Source organism: Festucalex cinctus, chromosome 2, assembly GCF_051991245.1.
Source record: "Festucalex cinctus isolate MCC-2025b chromosome 2, RoL_Fcin_1.0, whole genome shotgun sequence".
Taxonomy (NCBI): Eukaryota; Metazoa; Chordata; class Actinopteri; order Syngnathiformes; family Syngnathidae; genus Festucalex; species Festucalex cinctus.
This window is the reverse complement of record NC_135412.1, coordinates 34938532-34958989: the sequence shown is the minus strand read 5'-3', so window position 1 is coordinate 34958989 and position 20458 is coordinate 34938532. Positions and strand designations below refer to the sequence as shown.

Here is a 20458-nt window from a genome sequence, read left to right as displayed (position 1 = left end):
TGCTTGCCGACTGCCGAGGGACATACACAACAACACCAACACTAAATGTCCGAAACCGCCCGATGAGGGGTGAGTGTTTTTTAAAGTAACATAACGACACCGGGCGTCCTTCTACGGTAAACATCATGAGCACCTCCTACAGAACAGCGAGGTCTCGCGAGACGGGACATTCCGAGAATTCCGCCTCAGAAGCAAAACTCTCTTCAATGGAAACACAGACAATTCTAAATTGTACTTTATCGAAATAGTGCAATATCGCTTTTATTTTTGCGAAAAAGGGTAATGGAAACGCACTTATTGTCTACAAACACATTTCTTTACAGTATGTCACTGTTGACTCTTTTCATTTCATTCAAATTCCTCCAGCGCCGTCATTAATCGCGTCATTTATTTCATAACTCCCGCAAATCTGTATTTCATTGGCTAAGAGACCAAAAAATAACAAAACAAAACAAAATGACGTATCCGCTTTCCCGGCTTTAAAAGGAGAAGAGCGCTGGGGCATTACCAGCTCTAACGGTAGAAATGCGCTCCCAGCTTTAATGGGGTTATCTGCCTCTTTTCTATTAATCACATATCAGGAGTATATTTTTATCACCCTGTTTGATTTTCCCCCTGAACACCACCAGTGTTCACATCCCAGAGTTCTTCCTTCATCCACCCATGTGTTTTTGGCAACGTGCCTTTAATATTTTCAGGTTGTTCGGTTTTCGGTTTTCTTCCTCTTTCTTTGCCATAAAGAGGTCACTGTTCACATGTGCCAATTTTCTGCTATCAACGACCTAATATGTCAGATTTCCAGATATCTCACTCTGTTAAACCTTCTGGTCAGTCATTTGTTTCTCCATCTGTGTAAATACCCCGCCACCTCTTTTTGCTCCCTCATCTCCTTTCCTTCTAACAGTTCTGATATGGCACATGGTGAGTGTACGCTGCGGGAGGGGAAAGATAGCGAGAGCTTGTGAGGGTGTTGGTGATGAAGGAGGAAGGGGGAAATGGAGGGATGAGTTGCCACTTGTTACAAGCAAGACATTGGGAGAAGGGAGTTGGATGCAGCCAAGAAGTGACGAGGGGAGGGTGAATGGGGTAGGGTTGTTATGGCAATGAGATCCTTTTTGTGTTCGGTTGCCAAGGCAACTTCAGGCGTACATTTAATACAGCCATCAGCATCGCCACGCTGCCACAAACACCACACAAACGCATGACGAGAGGGAGAGCATTTCACACTTTGCACACGCAGACTCGTGCACCCACACAACCGAACACGCATACATGTGATCAGAAATATTTCCTGGACTGCATTCATGTAATATGCAATGTGTGTTCAGCACCAGGCCTGATCATATATTGCTGGTTAGCTATTTTTCATAAGTTACGCTGGGTCCTGTCTGTCGGACTCCATGTGTCTGCTATCCTTTTTTTCCCCTCCAGAAATATGTGACTCGGTGCTATTCTTATTTAGTAACTACCTATTATCAACAAAGGAGACTCAACAATAGACAGGACACTTATCCAGTGTAGTATATTCTTCATTCCAACATATGATCTAAAAAGATTATTGTCTGTGCAAGTTTCAATTTTGACTCACGCCAAGTGCAAAAAATACGAGAGAATGTAAGCATGAGGGATGTTATAATTGTTAGTCTGTGAGAATGGAATAGCTCTATGATATAGGTGTGGAAGTAGGGAGAAAAGCAGAATCGGACAGACTTGATATGATGGCAGGTGTGCTCGTGTTAAATTACCTAACTCACTTATAAGGTTAGACAAGTAGTTATTTTACTCTGCCATCTCTCTTGCTTTTTTGTTATATTCTTGTATAATGCTTGCGTTGTGCAATGTTAACAGCACAATTAAGTAATAAAACTTGTCCAGTGTTGAACTAGCCAATAGTTTTGAAATTGATAAATCAACACAATTTCTAAAGAAAAATATACCAGTAGCTTGGGTGATTCCACCTGCAATTGTTGCCATGAAGAAGTTGAATCTAGTTCGCCTCTTAAAGGGGCAGCAACGTGAAAAATCAACTTTTTGGAGCTCTTAGCCATGTTAAAATACTAATTCATCCATTCGCCCGTCCTATGAGAAATTCTGTCGTTCTGCTCTCCAAGCACCAGCCCCTCACAACCTCAGAAAGGGGACTGTTGGCACTTTTTGACGTCATTAGGTGCGGACCCACCCGCGCACCGCCTCTGCTGACTAAACACACGCCCACATTCTCTGAGACCTCAGACCTCCATGGGATAGTGTCAAAAGTAGCTTTTATCAGTAAACATTCTGTCCAAATGAATTCGAAGCAATCAATTATCCTTCACATTTGCAGTGCCAAAGTGCAATGACGATTCGCCATCTTAAATTCCCAGAAAGGGTTCTGGCTGACACAAGTGTAAACTATTTGTGCTGCTAAACCTAACTGAACAAATAGTGTAGTGGTTGGCGTGCTTACCTTGTAAGCAGCAGGTATCCAGTTCGTGACCCACTCAGATTTGTTTTTTCTTCTCCTTCTTCTTTCCTCTCCTCCCCTCCTCATCCACCATTTCTTGCGGCAAGGAGCTGTTTTGTTTCAAATGTTTATTAAAGAATTGATAGCTTGCGTGGCCAAACGCAGAGATCCAGCAGCAGGCTGTAGCCGACTCGCCGGGTGTGCAGCAACCACCCTGGGAGAGGCGGGGTTTTACTGAAATCGGCGTTTTACATCCGCATTAGAAAAATAACCAGCAAAACATCCAATATTTCATTAAAAAAAATTACACCACCATGGTGTCAAAGGTAAGATTTAATCATTATATGCCTATAGTTAACTGTGGCAGGGTTTAAAATACCGTGGTGTAATCCCTTTCAACATTGAATAGTCGTGTTAAGACTAGTAGAAAAGTGTGACACTCTCAACCTTTTTCAGTTGACCGAGGAAAGTGGCGTGTATGTATGATTATGTTCCAGTCTCTCAGCTTCACAGTCTAGATCTAATGGGATCTGACAGGATGGTAATACGGTAGCAGTGTACACTCTTAATGTGACGTGTCGCAACAGAGAGCCATGCGCCCTCTGGCCTGCAATAATCACGGCATTATCAAGCGGGTGTATGTGGGTTAATTGGCTCCCAATTTTACACATACTCCTCCTCATTTAAGGGTGGGCGAGATGGGCTGCAAAAAATATATTTTGATATTTAAAGAAAAAGGACAATCTAAGAATATTTTTATGATATTCTACAAAAAATATTCTGTAAATCTGCGATCACCTCACAGATTAGTTATAGACAGCGTTTTTGAACACCAGCTCTTCTATTTTAATTTGCTTCACATTTTTAATTTAAAGGGGTTATACCATGGTATTTTAAGCCCTTCCAACAGTCAACTATGTATATGTGTGTATGTGTGTGCTGTTGATGTAACCTTTTTCAGACCGATAGCACTTCAAGTATTCACGCTTAAATTCTTTCCGATACCCATTCCAAGTACCAATTCCATTAGTATTTATGTCTCTGTCCCACTGCGACCAACGGTGGCTAGCGTTCACGTGACAAAGGGAGAGAGAGAGAGAGCGAGAGCTCGGATGGGTGCAACGCACACGCACGCACACGATTAATCATGTAATCTTGCTTTTCTAAGATTGTGTCAACACTGACTTACCTGTTACCAGTCAAGTGTTTATTAAAAAAAAAAAAAAAAAGGCACTTTAGGCAGAGGGGCAAGGGTGTCAGCATCACTAGGGGTCTAATTGTGCACGCCTATGCCCTTATACCCTAAGGTCCACATTTAGTGGATGGACTGCGGACCACCTCTTTGTGGACCCAGAGGGGGGGGGGGGGGGGGGGGGCACGGAGCACCCCACTATGAGAGGCTGATGCGTGGTTAGAGTGAGAGAGAGAGAGAGAGAGAGAGAGACAGACAGACAGACAACGCTCTAGCTTGCATTAAGGACTGTCATGCACATGACAACGATGTGCTGATTGCTGATAACTATTCAAACCCGCAAGTCACTTTAACGGCGCAGGTGGCGGGCGGTAACATCTTTTCAGCAGGAGAGCTGCTTGGCTCACGCTATCAAAATGGCAGGTCATCGAAAGATGGACATGATAATCGCCGATTTATTGACAAATGGACTGACAAATATGTTTATCTTACCTCCTTTGAGCACAATGCCAATGTGTCTTGTGTGAAGGCACAGTGGCTCTGATAAAAAAGTGAAAACAAAATGCCATTAGGAGACGCGCCCCTGCGAGATTGCTTCACAAAATCAGAGCTACGAAGTTCGAACAGATAAAATAAAAAAGCTGAAGTCATATGAGGCTTCTCACACGAAAATGACCTCATCAATGACAGAAAAGCAAAAGGCAACGGTGCTCACTCAAAGTAAGCACAAGAAGCTATTTGACACTGCACGATAATTTTTCTAAAAGGAAAATGACACTTTGTTTGACTTTTGAGATGTATGTGAAGATTTTGACTCCCAAGACACTTGATTCACCTTTAATTTTTTTATTTTTATTTTTTTTGGGGGGGGGGGTAATACTAAGCAAGAAAGAATCAGTGCGACACTGAAAATAAATGTTTTTGCGGCTTCCACTAACTCCTGATAATTACTATACAGGACACCCAGCTCCAAAGTACATGAAAACAGTTTAAAAAAAAATAAATAAAAAAATATCTGGACCTTTAAATTTCTAATTGAGAACCCCTGCCTTATACCAATACATGCCCATCCCGACTTTTTTAAATTCCATCAACCCCCCCAGAATTGTATTGTATATTGTTACACAGACTACCCAGGTAACACAAAAGATGTCTTAATATTTGTTTGTTTAAACTCAATGATATTCATTTGCTCCTCCCCATTCTTATCTGTTTGCAGCTCCACCACCAAGCAGATTCAACAGAAGAGTGTCAGGTGAGATTCCTGTGTGAGTGTCAGTGCGTGCCTGCGAGTTCACTATTGTATCTTTGACGTCATTGTCCCTTAAGGGCTATTCAGACTGACTACCATATTGCATACTTCATTGGGTAACAGGCCCTTTTGCAGTGTGTGCACGTATTGTGTTGACCATGCACGTCAAACACAAGTCGCAGATATATATTGTATCGACAGCCTCCGTCACTGGCCTGTTTTGATCCTGAGTTTATATGCGTAGGCTGTGTCTGTCTGCACCACCTTATTACAGTTATCTCCAGAAGTATTTGGCCATTGACAGTTTGGGAATTTTTGTCATTATACAGAATCACAGTGGATTTGAAGTGATGATGTATGAAATGTAGACTTGCAGCTTTTTAAAGGATTCCCTAAAATAAAAAAAAATAAAAAAATAAAAAATGCTTGCCATTTTAAAGTACCTCAATTTTCAGGGGCATTTGGAAGTATTTGGACAGTTAACACTTATAAATATAGCCATATTGGCCATCATTTTTTAATTGGATGACAATCTTTAGTAGTTGCCTGGACACGGGGGCCATCATCAGCACTCGAGATTCCCAAATAAACCTGAATCACTTACTTATTGTACATTTTACTGAAAAACGCTGTCATTGTCTCAGTTGTCTTTCATCTATGACACTCTTGTTTTTTTAAGGCCTCAATAACACCAATCCGATGTCTGAAGTTGGAAAGCATCTGGGTGTCTGTATACGCTGTCTGATTAATGTAGAAATCATTGGCGCAGTGTCAGATCCCGTTGGGTAGCGTCTGGGGGATGTTTTGGGAGCGTTGTGACATTTAATCACTCAGATTGGCTGTTAGCTAGCGAATCAGTGCATGGGGCAAAAACAGGTTGTGACAAATGCGGATAAACGGTAAGCCTTACAATACACAGACTTTCATATGTAAGTCTGTGTTACAATATCGCTCGTTTTGCACATTATCACCCTTTGCATTTGGACGTAAAGAAGAGAAGATGAATTCATCACTATATATTAAATAACACATTCACACAACTGGGTATATCAGGTAGGATTTGCTTTTATAATACACAATTCTCTGTAAAGTTTTTATATCCCACCCCTAGAAGAGCTTTCCGGTTGCCTTTTTATAACAATGAGAAATAGACTAGCGCCACCGATGGTGTGAAGAGGAAGTTACTTCTCACGCTTGGGCAGAATTGTACTTGATAATTGGTGTCGGTGCCTGTCTCCTGCGGTGTGTATTTTCGCCATTTTTCCAACGTGACGCGCCAACGCCATAGGATGGCTGACGAATTGCTGTATTGAGGCCTTTACATTTCATTGTACTGTCTACTCTAATGTTGACATAATTACATACAGTATGAGTAATTGACTTGTCAGCCTTAGTGGAGAGCAGCTGCACTTTGATTATGCTGTTGGTGTGTCAGTTGATTTTTATCTTTACGACTGTCCTTCCATTGCTGTTGATTCTTATGTCTATTCCCCAGCTTTATAATGGCTTGCTGTCGGCTTCTCTGCTGCCTGTGTGGCTTCAAATAGACTGACCTAGACTGACCTGACTTAAACCTTTTTGGTAAAACTGTGCTGGTAGAACAGTCACAAATTCTCATAATATAATTTTTTTTTAAAAAATACAGGACTGTCTCAGAAAATTTGAATATTGTGATTTTATTATTTTCCATTATTTTCTGTAATGCAATTAAAAAAGCAAAAAAGCTATACATTCTGGATTCATGACAAATCAACTGAAATATTGCAAGCCTTTTATTGTTTTAATATTGCTGATTATGGCTTTTTTTTTTTTACTTGGTCTGAGGAAATATTCTAATATTTTGAGATAAGATTTTTGAGTTTCTTTTAAGCTGCAAGCCATAATCAGCAATATTAAAATAATGAATGGCCTGTAATATTTCAGTTGATTTGTAATGATTCCAGAATGTATGGCATTTTTGCTTATTTAATTGCATTACAGAAAATAATGGACTTTATCACAATATTCTAATTTTCTGAGACAGTTCTGTAAATAAATTCAAACTAGGGGCCTGCATTTCACAATAAATCATTTATTAAATATGTATGTACAGTATAGCTATATAAGGTCAGACTTGCAGATTGGCAATATTTTTTTATTTATAGGTTACTGCCAGCAAGTTCAGGAAAAAAAAATGCTTATACTTAAAGGGGAAAAGTACACAAAGGTTTATGACTTCAACTTCAAGAAAAAAAAAAAAAAAAAAAGACTCCAATATCATTTTTAGAAGTCCTCTTGTGTGACGTCACCTGAATGTGCACCAATGTTTACCGAGTGGTGAGAGCATTGCGAAAGGGCAATGTGATGAAAATGGTTTACTTTGTAAAAGATTTCTTGGCGTAGAGGGAACCAACCCAGTTTTATACTTTTTTTTGCTGGGGTAATTGATATTGTGTATTCTAGTACATCTAATCAAATGCACATCCCTCTAGTGTGTGCGGAGGCATTCAACCCAGATGAGGATGATGAGGACACAGAACCCAGAGTGGTTCATCCAAAAACAGATGAACAGCGCTGCAGACTGCAGGAGGCCTGTCGGGACATCTTGCTCTTCAAAACACTGGACCAGGTAAATAATAGGAAGGATGACTAGGCATGCACGCACATTGGTGACAAAAGACTAGTCCCCTTTACCCCATGTTTCTTTATGTGTACTTTATCATTAATGACATAGTAAAACTCCAGAGATCAGTACAAAATTCAAAATGTGTTTTATGAAGTCCCTGCCCTTAATTCATTTGCAGCTGCTTTGGCTTGAAATGAATGAGAATGTATTTTCTCAGTGTGGACCGCAGTGGTATCACCATGATATATCTCTGACATTATGTTGAACATGTTCTCTAGGGATAGCATGATTTTCTTGAGAATGCACATTTTCTTATGAAACATGAATAAATGTCACTAGATGTGAATAAAAAGTGGCTTTCCCCCTTTACACACATGCCTCCTTGAGAGAACAGTTTTAGCTTGCCCTCCCTCCAGGGGCCTTACTCACATGAGCGATTTGCCTTTTTTTTAGTGTCTTGTTCAATTCCACTGTTGCTCTTTGTTTCTCTCTTTTTTTTTTTTTATGTGTCATGTTTCTTGTCCTTCTCATCCCAACTTTAGGAGCAGTTCTCTGAAGTGCTGGATGCAATGTTTGAATTACGGGTTCAGCCCCAAGAGCATGTGATTGACCAGGGAGATGATGGGGACAACTTCTACGTCATAGAGCGGTAAAGATACAAATAGTCTCACGTTTTCACAGTTGCGGAGTCAAGTCAAAGATGCCTAAAAAAGGCATTCTGACTTGAATATGACAATATTATGAAATATGAATATTTGACTTCACACATATTTGACTCACTTACTACAGCCCAAAACTGTTAGACCATATAGCACCAAGAGGGCATGCACACTCCTGTCTACTAAAAAAAATAAGGTTGGAGGACATGCCAAATGAGCAAAATCATAAATACCAGCGTTTTAAAGGTTATTGCTTGCCCATCCCTGCCTCTAATTACTCATCAGTACAATACAGTGAGAGTCCACTGATTGTGATCTTCCCATCTGCATAAAAACAATATAAACCTTTTGTTTTCTGTGTTTTCTCTGCACGAGGTGTGTGTAATGATGACCTTTACCAGCAGCACGCCTGCCAAGTCATACTATCCCAGGATTGTGAAACTGTAAATGGAATTTACTCTCTAAGGATGCAGTCAGATTTCAAATCTGGATTTTCAGACTAGTGAGCAATGTTCCCTCTAAGTTTCCATGCGTCTGGGCATTCACACAAACTCTCTCACCTGAGCATTCCTTGGACTATGGAGAGCAACATCAGACATGCACATGTTGGTCAAACCAGTATCACTATCACACCTGTCCAAAAGGTAAAATAAGCGTTAGTTGGCGTTTTCGAAAGAGAGAGAATGGTCCGTGTGACAATGATTACACGACATGGTGCATATTTCAGTCTGAAATGCTCTCACACTTACCATTTTATTTTTTGATGACTTTTTCTTTCTACTCCATCAACAACTTGTTGTGAATAAACTTTTCAATTTCTTCGTATCAGGCAAATGAGGTACCATACCCCCAATACAGCACTGGTTTGATTATTATTATTATTTTTTTAAATACACTGTAAGTGTATGCATTTGCTGTGTACCGAAAGCAGTTTGCATATTAGGGGGAACATTGCTAGTGAGTGCTCCAGTGTGGTATACTTCTATTACTGCCTATATGCGTAATACGGATAACCAAAATGAGTCACAAAGTCAGGGAGGTTGGAGTAATGCAGTAGATGCTTAAGTGATTCATCCAGCCTATTCCAGCTGGCTTTGGGTGAGAGGTGAGGTACACCCTGAACTGGCCGCCAGCCAGTCACAGGGCATATACAAACAACCATTAACACCTAAGGACAATTGAGGCTTCAATGTAACTAAGCAACATGTTTTTAGAATGTGGGAGAACTCCTCGAGTTCTCAACCTCAGTACTTTTAGGTGGATGATGTGCTATCCACTAGACTTAAACCATTGTGACACCCTCGGGAAGTGGTGAGGGAAGACATGGTACAGAACAACAGACCTGTACCTGTAAACCATGCCTTCTAAACATGTAATTGTCCCATATATATGTACACTGGTCCATTTTTAATGAACACACATTTTTTTCATATATACTAGGTAATACAATACAACTGATATGTGAATTTGGGTAGATGCTCTGACTGAAAGGCACAACTAGAATTCTGTACTTAACTCTAAATCAGAAATGATTGGCTGTGGAATGTTATTAATCTCATTGAAGCCAACTGCCATTTTTAGACTTGACCCTGGGAACAGCAAGTGATCCTCAACCAACCGACCTGAATGGTCTGCCCTTTCCAAGTAGAATTAAAAGGTCAGAATAGATATGTTGGGCCTGAGCCACACTATGATTTGCGGATTAGTAACATTTAGTGGGTCTTTATGAAAACTGGTAACTAATGGAATGTTTGATAGAACTGTGCCAATCTCCGAAACTTGTGCTTGTTAGAACTCTCACCGCAGGTCTGAGGTCCAATACTGTACACTTGAACTTGTGGCTGAATCAGATTAAATCGCATACTTGGACTGTGCATGAACTGATTCAAGGTTTCTCTCATTGTTTGATCTCTCAATCTCCAGAGGTGTGTATGACATTGTGGTATCAGGGACATGTGTGGGTCAGTATGACAATAAGGGCAGCTTCGGCGAGCTGGCGCTCATGTACAACACACCACGTGCAGCTACCATCATCGCCACCCAGGAGGGATCGCTATGGGGACTGGTAAGAGCATCCAAATATGCCATCATTCCAACCTGAAAGCTTTGAAGATATAAAGTTGTCACTTAGTACAATATTGTTACACCAATCTGGTTTGTCATGTCTAAAATTCATTGTAGTTATCTCATCATAGCATCAACATATAGTACATTGACTGTATCAACATATAGTACATTGACTGTGAGGCCCACTAAGACTTAAGAATGAAATTAAATTTACATGAATGAATGGAGGACGTGCTCTCCTCTTCCCCCAAGTGGTCAAACAGGGAACGACAAGTCAGACAATCTACTTATGATTTCTTTGTCCCCGCCCCCCCTTTAGGATCGTGCCACATTCCGTAGACTCATTCTGAAGAACAATGCCAAGAAGCGGAAGATGTATGAGTCTTTTATTGAATCTGTGCCCCTACTGAAATCCCTGGAGGTGAGTTCAATGCTTGAAAGAGTGGGCCTTCGATAAACCTGTTATAATGTTTGTAAACAATAGGTGCCAACATAATGGCCACCCTGATTAGTAGTTTTTAAGCATCAAAGGAGCACATCTGTTCCATTAGCCTGATCCGGGCAACAGAAGATAAATGAATTAGCCAGGGGCTCACAGTGGCTAGCTGGGTTAACTGTCTGAATTTCCACCACTTCTATTTTTGAATCATTTTAATGGTTGAAATGTAAATTGCGGTCAGTGTTGGGTGTTCCTTGGAAATACTTTACCTTATGTAACCTCTTCTTTTCAATTGATACTCAATTGATATTGCACATTCAAACTGCGGTGGTAAAGAAGAAGGCTAAAATAATTTAAGCCATTAACACTATTTTCCCAGTGGCTCTACCTTGGTCAAAAGACAAGCGTTTGTTTAGATGTGGTGTCTTCAGAGCTATTGCCACATGCAAGTACGTGTGTAGTTATGGTGAAAAGATCTATAGACATAAACATAATTTGCATTTATGAGAGAATCCTTCATCATCCACCCGGTTAAATCTGTGCAGGTGACGGAGAGGATGAAGATTGTGGATGTATTAGGTGCAAAGCAGTTCTCAGATGGTGAGCGCATCATCACACAGGTAAGCCCCCTGACATTTGACCTCATGCAGGCTGAGCATGATACCAATCATGTTATGTAAAGGCATCTGTAGCCTGGTTAGGGCTTAATGATTTTGAAAAATAATTGACTGGTAATTGTGTACCCCTACCCCAATTTTGCGATTGTGATTTAATATGCGAGTATTTTTTTAACACAAGCAATAAATTAATCTATACTATAATACACACTATCAGATTTATTATACATGAATGATTTTGCCTTATAGGTCAGGCTTATGCTAAAATAAAAGCAATCATTGTTCAGCCCTTGCCCGGGATGTTGATATGTGCTGTTATTGACAATTGAAAGATTTAAAATTGTCTTAGAATGGAATTAGAACCAAGATAGTTGATAAAGAAACTTAACGGCATCTTTTGTTGACAGGGAGACAGTGCTGACTGCTTCTACATTGTAGAATCTGGGGAAGTCAAAATCATGATGAAGAGTAAAGTAAGCAGAGTTTGCATTTCACAGCTTTGAGTTGTTTGAGTTTATTTTGTATAATAATTGTATCCCACACAGATATCCTAGATTTATAAATATTTGCCAGTTAACTGTTTACTTGGAACGTCTTCACATCTATTTGTGCCATATCAACGTGGCTCAAACTCTAATTTTGATTACCAAAGAGTTGAAGTAGATGTTGTTAATGTGTGCTATTCACAACTCTCGAGATTCATACAGTCTGGTAATGTATATTATATGAATCCGATTGTTTATCAGATCAACAGTGTGCAAACTGCAAAGTTGTGAAAACAATATGTATTTTTAAAACAGAAGCCATTTTTTTAGCTGACTATAGCAGTCTTCCAGGTAGTTTCTGTATGAATCATTTTGAAAATGACAACCCACACTCCCCATTAAGAAGGTTTTGCCAAGCAACAGAGGGAATCACGACTGTCGGCTCAGCTGCCGAGTGCCTCTCTCGCTTCGGGGGGAGTGGGCTAGGAGATGCTGATACGTTCGCTGGTTGCTAACCTTTAATCCTCTTTCCTGCTCTAACACCGTGCAGACGAAGGCAGACCATGCAGACAATGCGGAGGTGGAGATTGCTCGCTGTAGCAGGGGTCAGTACTTCGGGGAACTGGCCTTGGTCACTAACAAGCCCCGGGCTGCTTCAGCCTACGCAGTGGGCAGTGTCAAATGTTTGGGTAAGATGAAATATACACCTCCATCTGCTTTCCACACATTTGTCAGCATCAGTTCTTTTAAAGTGTTTTTCTTTAAGAGTTAATGCGCTCACTTGTCATCGCCGGTGGTGGGGGGGACGGACGGGATGCCGGTCGACAGATGTACAGGCATCATTACCATTACTATTAGCTATTCGTTGACGGGAAATGAGTGCGCACAGTAGCGAGCAATCGGCTACAATCCCCAGAAATAAGTAGAAGTACTCGGTGGTGCTCTGTATTGATGTAATAGTTGTCTCACAAGCGACACTCGCACCCTTCTCTGGTGTGCATGAAGGAAGCAGCTGCGTCCATTATAAAGTCTCACAGTCAAACGGCAGCAAGTTGTGAGGTGGAATGCATTTAATTCAGACAGAAACATCCCGTTTCGGCCATATTTGTTCGATTTTAATTATCTTTTTTCGCCTTTGTTTGTTTGTACGGAAGCGTATTGTATTCATTTGAAAAAAAATAAAAAATAAATCTCCTGTTTTTCTGACTGTTTTTGGGAGCTTTGTTTTATTTAGGGTGTTTTTTTTTGTTGTTGTTGTTTTTTCCAGTTTTGCTGAATATTTTTTTCTGTCATAAATAAAAATTGTTCCCAAAAACAGAAGAAAAAAAAAGTGACTCCGAAAAACAGGGGGAAGAACATTGGAAAAATAACAGGAAAAAAAAAAAATTCCGAATAACAGAAGTCGGTGCTCTGTTTTTTGGAATAAGTTTTTTGGGGCTATTGGCTATCCAGTCATAGATACAGGTCAGTGGTCTGCAACAATTCATTTGGAGTTCAAAGGTCCAAAAAAAATTACTCTGGAAAAATAGAAGTTCTGGCTCTTTTTTTTTTCGGAGTATTTTTTATTTTTTTCCCCCAGTTTTTCTGATTTTTTTTTTTTTTTTTTCGTATGACACAAAAAAAAAAAAAGTCAGTAAAACAGAAAGGAAAAAATTACTCAAAAACAAAGCTCCCCAAAAAAATTTGTCAGAAAACAGGAGTTTCCCCCCCGCCCCCAAGTGAATGCAACATGCTTCCGTTTGTTTATTTGTTTGTTTGTTTGTTTGTTTGTTTGTTTTAAATCATTTTTGACAGAAATTATTTGGCTAAAATTTCGGGGCATCCATAATAGATTATTATTTTACCATACAACATTAGTTTTTCTCAATTCAAAACATGTAACAAAATGATTGTGGTTTTGGGAGGTTTAAATTGATTAATAACATTTCAATTCATTTCAGTGAGGAATAATTTGAGTCAAGGTACCACTCTAGTAGGTTTGGTTTCTTTTTTGTTTCCCCAACTTCATGCAAATTTAATTTATTGCAGCAAAATGAGCTCTGTCAAATGGTAATTGTGTGGCTAGAATTGATATTTGAATATCTGAGTTGACTTCACACTCCTCCTTGCAGTAATAGACGTGCAAGCATTTGAGCGCCTCTTGGGCTCCTGTAAAGAGATCATGAAGAGGAACATCGCCCATTACGAGGAGCAGCTGGTGGCCCTGTTCGGCTCCAGCATGGACTTGAGAGACTGAGCCTGCCACTCCACCCGCCGTGCCTTCTATTACACACACACACACGCACACACAGTGGCGACATACTCATAATAAGCTTTAGTCATACTGTCCAAACATAAGAAATTTACTTGGTTCACATGAAACGGAATAAAATAGAATTTTCTTTTGCATATAGAAGACACCGACACAACCACCCACATATTCTGTTCCACATGCACTCTCTCATAAATCTAAACACAAATACACGCAGATAACTTTAGGCCATAACCTTTTTTTTTTTCTTTTTTTCTTTTTTTTTTCTTTTTTTCTTTTTTTTTTCACGTCAGCTTCAAGCTTTCAGCACCAGTGTCTTAGCTGCATCCACCTGTATGCAGGTAAAGCAGCAGTTGGACATACAATGAACACAAACACACCCCATTCACAACATTTTCCAAAATGCAGCATCAACCACGCTTTGTATGACAGTACATTTACTGTCATAAGAGCATTTTAATAGCTCAGCCAAGGACACACACACCCACATACATACACACACACACGCAGACACACAGTTACAGGGGGGACACTTAACACAAACCACATTTGCAAAAACACAAAATTGAGCTGACTAACTTAAAATAAAAAAATAAAATAAAAAGATACTAAAAATGCAAAAAAACAAAAAAAAAAGTTTAATGAAGACAAAAGTTTTAGAAACATTTTATGAAGATGAAAAAACAAGCTTTGATAAAATATTATTTAAATATATATAAATATATATTTAAAAGAAGTGTTTCCTCCCTGTGAGGCTGGGGTGCAGAACAATGTGAGGACACTCCATTTCTTCCTCGACTGTCAAGTTCAGTTAGTGCTGGTGATGATTACAGTACCACAGAGGAAGTGGTGAAAAACAATGACATCTTCCATTTCTGGGACTTTATTCTATCATTGACATCACACTCAATGTTATTGAATTAATTATTAATGTATTGCTATCATATACTCATTTATTTTTGTTTTATTTTGACCAAATGATAATTTCACCCTCCATCTATGTAAAAACACCAGAAAAAAAGCTAATAAAAAGTTATTAGTGTTCATTTCTTCTCGATTATCCTAAATGAGTTGTCCTGGATGAAAAAAAATAAAATGAAAATAAACGTTTTGCTAAAACTGTTACTTTGGTCATATTTGTTGATTAAAGCAATTGTGTTGTTTTTAATGTGATTGACTTTTTTTTTTATCAAAACTTTGCGATGATATTGAATGGATGAATGCATTTTAGTGATGATGGTATCATTTAATACTGTATTTTGAGCCATTAATTCGTTTACTCGGTGTGTGTAGGCGCTTATCACATGTAAGTACAATACAACTCCTGTGCGCATGGTGGCAGACGAGGATCACGCAAGCGGAGAGAGCCATGGCGCGATGAGTGTCAGGCACACGTTTCTCCAAGACATGGCAGTATTTTGATCCTGGAGCAATTTTTGGCAGTTCTCATTAGTGCTACAAGCAAAGGCAACAGCAGGCTGGCTGTTTCAGGAGCAGGAGCGAGCGGACTCGGCAACCGAGCGCGACAACGGAGGACATGTAGGTAACTAGGTAACGTAACGTTATAGAAACTACCGGTAGGATGTATTGTCTTGCTCAAGAACATGTCAACATTAATATGAAACTTTTTTTTTTTTTTTTTTTTTTTACGCTCACACTTATGCTGAAAGTTGGGGCTGATTAGCTAGCTTCAACTTAGCCTTCCGTCATTTCCTCTATTTTTAGCAAAGTGGCAGCCGAAAAGGGACAAACCTCTATCTCTTCAGTCCACTACAAGTGCGAAAATAGCTTACTTTTGTCAGAAAGTAGTACTAGAAAGAACGTTACTCATGGGTATTCCACTAGTGCGCTCTAATCAACGCACTGCTTAAAAAAAAAAAAAGACATTTGAATATTGTTTTTAAATACACATCTCTATCTCAGTGTCCATGTACTAATATGGTCATAGACTCTGTGTCCTTTCTAAGTAACAGCGCACTAGTAAGACGACTGATTACCATCATGTCACAAGTTCTACAGTCCCCTTATTGCTTCTGTTGGCCACTAGGGAAAGCCACATGTACTGTATGTAGAGGTAAATGGACTTTCCCAGCACTCGGTGACAAAACAAATCTGTAAGTATACTGAACAGTGATGTCGCCTCAATTTACTAATAAATGTAGTTGTACGGTGTGAAATCATATTGTGTGAATGACTGTACACTGAATGACTGTACAATACAGTTTTTGCCTAAAACCCCTGTGGTTCATGGTAATTTCCGAACATTGATAAAGGCTAACTATGATCACCACAGGACTGAGTCTGGAATGCCAATGACCAGAGACGGGCTTGATATGGACCTTCATTTTCAGACAGTTTCTGAGTTTTCAATTTTGGATGATGAAATTGGAACAAAGAGCCAAACAGAAACTGATCCAGCAGAGGAGATCTGCGTCACTCCCATCCACCTGCGCCCGGATCTGCTGCTTCCCTGCGCTGACCTGGTCAACACCGAGTGGCAGAGGAGCCAGACTGCCCGTGTTCACTCGCTGCAGAAATCCTGCCCGGGCTTCCCCATCTGCCTGGTTCTCCTACAGGGTCCCAGAGACGCTGAGAAGATGCTGGGACATGCCCGCCTATCCAGAGTTGTTGGCCACGGCGACGCCCTGTTTGTGGAGTCGGTGGTCGTTTCGAAGGCGGAGAGAGGGAAAGGCTACGGCCGAACTCTGATGGAGAAGACTGAGCGCTATGCCAAAAGGAGAGGGTTCAAACGGTTGTACTTGACCACCCACGATAAGCAGCACTTCTACGCCCACCTCGGCTACACGCTGTCAACGCCGGTGCAGAACGCAGGAGCCATGGCGTCGTTTGTTCCTATGGAGATGCTTCTCAGGTTCTCCAGGATTCCGAATGCAGTGGTTAACACTCAAAAACAAACACAAAAGGGGAACCCAGTTGGGACTAATGGACCTCCTCCTGCTTGTTCCATACCACCACCACCAGCTCCGACCTGTTTCGTACCTCCTCCACCACCTCCCTCCATCCCTCCTCCATCTGAAGGTGCACCCATGACTCAGACTCTCACAGAAACCCCCTACAGGGACGCAAAGGGAACATCCATTTTTTGGATGCACAAGAACCTCTGAAGGACATCTCTGGGGTAAACGCACTCAAAAAGAAACAAAATCAAGTCTAATGTCAAGTTATTGCATTATGTACTCTTTACTCACCAACTCACATTAAAAGTCATATCAGATCCTATTAAATTTTAGTGCCCCGAAACAAGTGATGATCAGCAGTCCCTACAACACATGCATTATGTTCTTCCATTTTTTTTCTAGCTCTGAAATGCAGTCAGTGTGATGTGCTTTTGTGTACTGCGAAAAATGTCAAGAATGAAATTAACTTCTACAGCACTTGTTCTCGTTTGTGTGTGTGTAACTATGTATTTACATGCACATATATGCGCTATATGCATATTTTAGGGCCTGACTGATAGATTTTATTTTATTTTTTTTAGGCCGATGTTGATTCAGATATTTTGAGTAAAGTTACGATAACTCATGAATTGGGTGATAAATTTGAAAAAAAAATGTAATGAATAAAATGAGTTGTTTTGGTCCCTTAAAGGGATACTTTACTTAGACATTTTTGTCAGTCAAACATGAATATTTTGCCTGTAATAAATTTGATATTTTCAGCATGTGAATGTCACATAACCAAACCGAGAAAACAAGTGAGCTGTGATTGGTTACCTGAGCCCTTGGGATGTCATTTTCAGTCGACAGCAAGTTGCAAAATGTGCTTTTAAAGGCACTATTTGTACGTGAAAAATAATGAAAGTATCAAATTAATTCTAGACAGTAACTTTTTTTTATTGCTTTAATAGGCTAAATAAATGAAGTATCACTTTAATGCTTAAAACAAAGAAGATATGAATTACAGGCAGAACAGTTGATCATTTTACATTTTTATCCTTTAGTAATTGTTTAACTGTGCAATGGAGAGAGGAATTGAATTATTATTTTTTTTGTCTTACAGTAGCTTGTGATACGTTTCCCACTAAATAATTCCCTCCAGTAGATCTCAGGCCCTAGGTCCAGCAGAAGAAAACAGCTCCAAAATCATTACTTACATTCATAATTGCTTTTTGATGATTAGTAGTGGTATGTTTGTGGTGCTAAACATACATTTTGGGAAAAAGTTTAACCTTGAGCTTCATAGGACCAGAAAAACAATCTCCTGAATGTGGGAACATTTGTTATAATCTGAGTTCTCCAGGTTTTAATATGTTTTAATAATTCAATGTTTTATATTGTGCAAATGCGGTGGTGACTGGTTAGCACGTCCGCCTCCCAGTTCTGAGGACTGCGGTTCGAGTCCAGGCTCCGGCCTTCCTGGGTGGAGTTTGCATGTTCTCCCCATGCCCGTGTGGGTCTTCTCCGGGTACTCCGGTCTCCTCCCACATTCCAAAGACATGCATGGCAGGTTAATTGGACGCTCTGAATTGTCCCTAGGTGTGCTTGTGTGTGTGGATGGTTGTTCGTCTCTGTGCCCAGCTGGCAACCAGTTCAGGGTGTACCCTGCCTACTGCTCAAAGCAAGCTGGGATAGGGTCCAGTACCCGCGCGACCCTTGTGAGGCGCAAGCGATTAAGAAAATGGATGGATGGATGGAAGTCACCTGGTTTTGGAGGCCCGGATTGAATGTGGATCCTGGGGTTGCCCTCTGCAAGCCAGCCTGAAAACCAACAGTATCTGCATGGTGTTCAAAAATTTGCCATAGAAAAAAAATGAAAAGAAAAAGAAAAAAATACAGGTAAGGTGTAGCCTATTTTTCAACTCACTTATCAGCATGAAGGATTATTTAAATTAAGAGGGACACTATTTTGGGTGCAGAGAAGTTTTATTCCTCATTTTCAAAAGTAATCGATATAGTATTATAGTGTATATCAGTGCTTATCAAATAGTGGGCGGGCCCCCACAAGGGGGCGCGAGGCTCCATCAAGTTTGACCTCGGGGAACATGCTTTTTTAATTATTATTTTTTTAATTCTTTTTTACGGTCCTAGAATAAAGTGCAATTGCACCTCCACTACATTAGGGGACAGTGGCGCTCTCATTATTGGCAGAGTGTGCGCAGGGAGCATTCGCTCGGTGGTGTAGGGGTTTTGTTTGCACTGAGCATGCGCGCTTTGCACGCAGCAAAAAATAAATAAATCAGCACAAATTATTTTATATTTTTGTTTTGCAGGTTAAAGTTGTTTTTTTTAATATTGTGCTCCTGAGTTAATTTTGGTGATCAGTTTGAATGCATTATTATTTATTGATTTTATGTAATTTTATTTTACCGTATCATATGGTTTGACATTTGTCAGTCAGAAAATGTTTATATATAATGTTTTATTTTTGAATTTCAGATGCACTTTAAATCTTTTCTGTTACAGTTAATAAAGCTATTCTTTGTTGTAAGTTGGTCCATGTTTCTTTCTTATTTTATTCTCTTATACGTTAATACGGATACAGTGTTACGCAGAGGTGTGCTTATAACAATTTTATAGACAAATGATACTATTTATAGTCGCGTGGGGGTTGGGGGGCGAGATGTTTTCTTCTTATGGGGGGGGGGGGGCATGACAGAATAATTTAGAAGCACTGGTGTATATAGACTTTTTAGTAATACTTAGTAATATTTCTTTGTCAGATTTAGCCTTTTTTTTTTTTACATTGGGGACATTAGAATGTGTACTTTTCGACAAGGGGTTGAATCTTTTTTTTTTTTTTTAAATACAATATTGCACACAAGTATCAGTACTCGCTACTTAACTTCGACGTGTGAGTAATACCCCTTTACTGTACTGTTTGTGGGTGAGTCGCCCCTTTTGCCCCCACGGAGGGGCTGCCCGTGTGTCTCCTCCCTCTGTCCCTGCTCTGCTCCTATCCAGTAGGACTCCAACCCGGGTTTTCCACACGCAAGAGCATACAAGTTTCGCTCCGGCTCAGCTGGAGCGAAGCGACGCAAGCTCCTCTTGTAGTGTCCCACAGCTTCGCAGCAAGTGGAACCGAAGGAAGAGCAGTGGGTTCGGACACCGATATCGCAGTGTACATCTGAACGGAACCAAGGCGGTGAGTGTCCGCCTCCCTGCGACGTTTAAAGACCGCCCGTAAATGGAAACATTTGGCTATTTTAACACAAAAAGTGTTTGGGAATAAAATAAGGCAATTCAATTGAAGGTTTCGACGCGTGCTCCTGGAATGTTTGTATATGCATTCATGTTTTGTTTTGTTTTGAACTTATGTGTAAAAGTATTACAACGAAGGCAATGCGGTGTGGATGAAGACGTTCTCCAACTTTCTTCTGCAGGTTGTCCGTGCGCAGCTGCGAGATGCAAGCGTCACTGTTGGTGTTGGTCTGCGGTGAGTCCACTGTACACCCGCACCGCACCTTTTGAAGTCCATCCATGGTTTTTGA

The 20458-nt window shown here is 40.2% G+C and overlaps 3 protein-coding genes across 12 annotated transcripts in view; all 3 read left to right on the top strand.

Annotated features, from left to right (window-relative positions):
- The window catches only part of prkar2aa (protein kinase, cAMP-dependent, regulatory, type II, alpha A), a 33350-nt gene extending 18217 nt beyond the window's left edge, over positions 1-15133 (top strand). For all 3 annotated transcript variants that reach the window (XM_077514813.1, XM_077514812.1, XM_077514814.1), the window contains 9 exons: positions 4855-4890; positions 7359-7495; positions 8035-8141; positions 10075-10216; positions 10538-10639; positions 11203-11277; positions 11682-11747; positions 12310-12448; positions 13871-15133. In XM_077514813.1, the coding sequence (XP_077370939.1) occupies positions 4855-4890; positions 7359-7495; positions 8035-8141; positions 10075-10216; positions 10538-10639; positions 11203-11277; positions 11682-11747; positions 12310-12448; positions 13871-13995 (929 nt within the window). In that variant the 3' untranslated portion in view covers positions 13996-15133. The remainder of the gene's footprint in view (positions 1-4854; positions 4891-7358; positions 7496-8034; positions 8142-10074; positions 10217-10537; positions 10640-11202; positions 11278-11681; positions 11748-12309; positions 12449-13870) is intronic.
- A 267-nt stretch (positions 15134-15400) lies between these two features.
- On the top strand, positions 15401-19458 carry naa80 (N-alpha-acetyltransferase 80, NatH catalytic subunit). 4 transcript variants are annotated; one of them, XM_077514809.1, is made up of 2 exons: positions 15401-15549; positions 16304-19458. In XM_077514809.1, coding segments are annotated over exons 1-2 (834 nt in total). In that variant the 5' UTR covers positions 15401-15547; the 3' UTR covers positions 17136-19458. The 4 variants fall into 4 exon arrangements, with proteins under 4 accessions (XP_077370935.1, XP_077370936.1, XP_077370937.1 ...); XM_077514810.1 differs by having other exon boundaries at positions 15414-15561; XM_077514811.1 differs by having other exon boundaries at positions 15433-15553.
- A 494-nt stretch (positions 19459-19952) lies between these two features.
- The window catches only part of lamb2 (laminin, beta 2 (laminin S)), a 58715-nt gene continuing 58209 nt past the window's right edge, over positions 19953-20458 (top strand). For all 5 annotated transcript variants that reach the window (XR_013282524.1, XM_077514795.1, XM_077514794.1 and 2 more), the window contains exons 1-2: positions 19953-20112; positions 20351-20403. Coding sequence is in view for 3 of the 5 variants with exons in the window: in XM_077514795.1 (XP_077370921.1) it covers positions 20373-20403 (31 nt within the window). In the remaining 2 variants the exon portion in view is untranslated. The remainder of the gene's footprint in view (positions 20113-20350; positions 20404-20458) is intronic.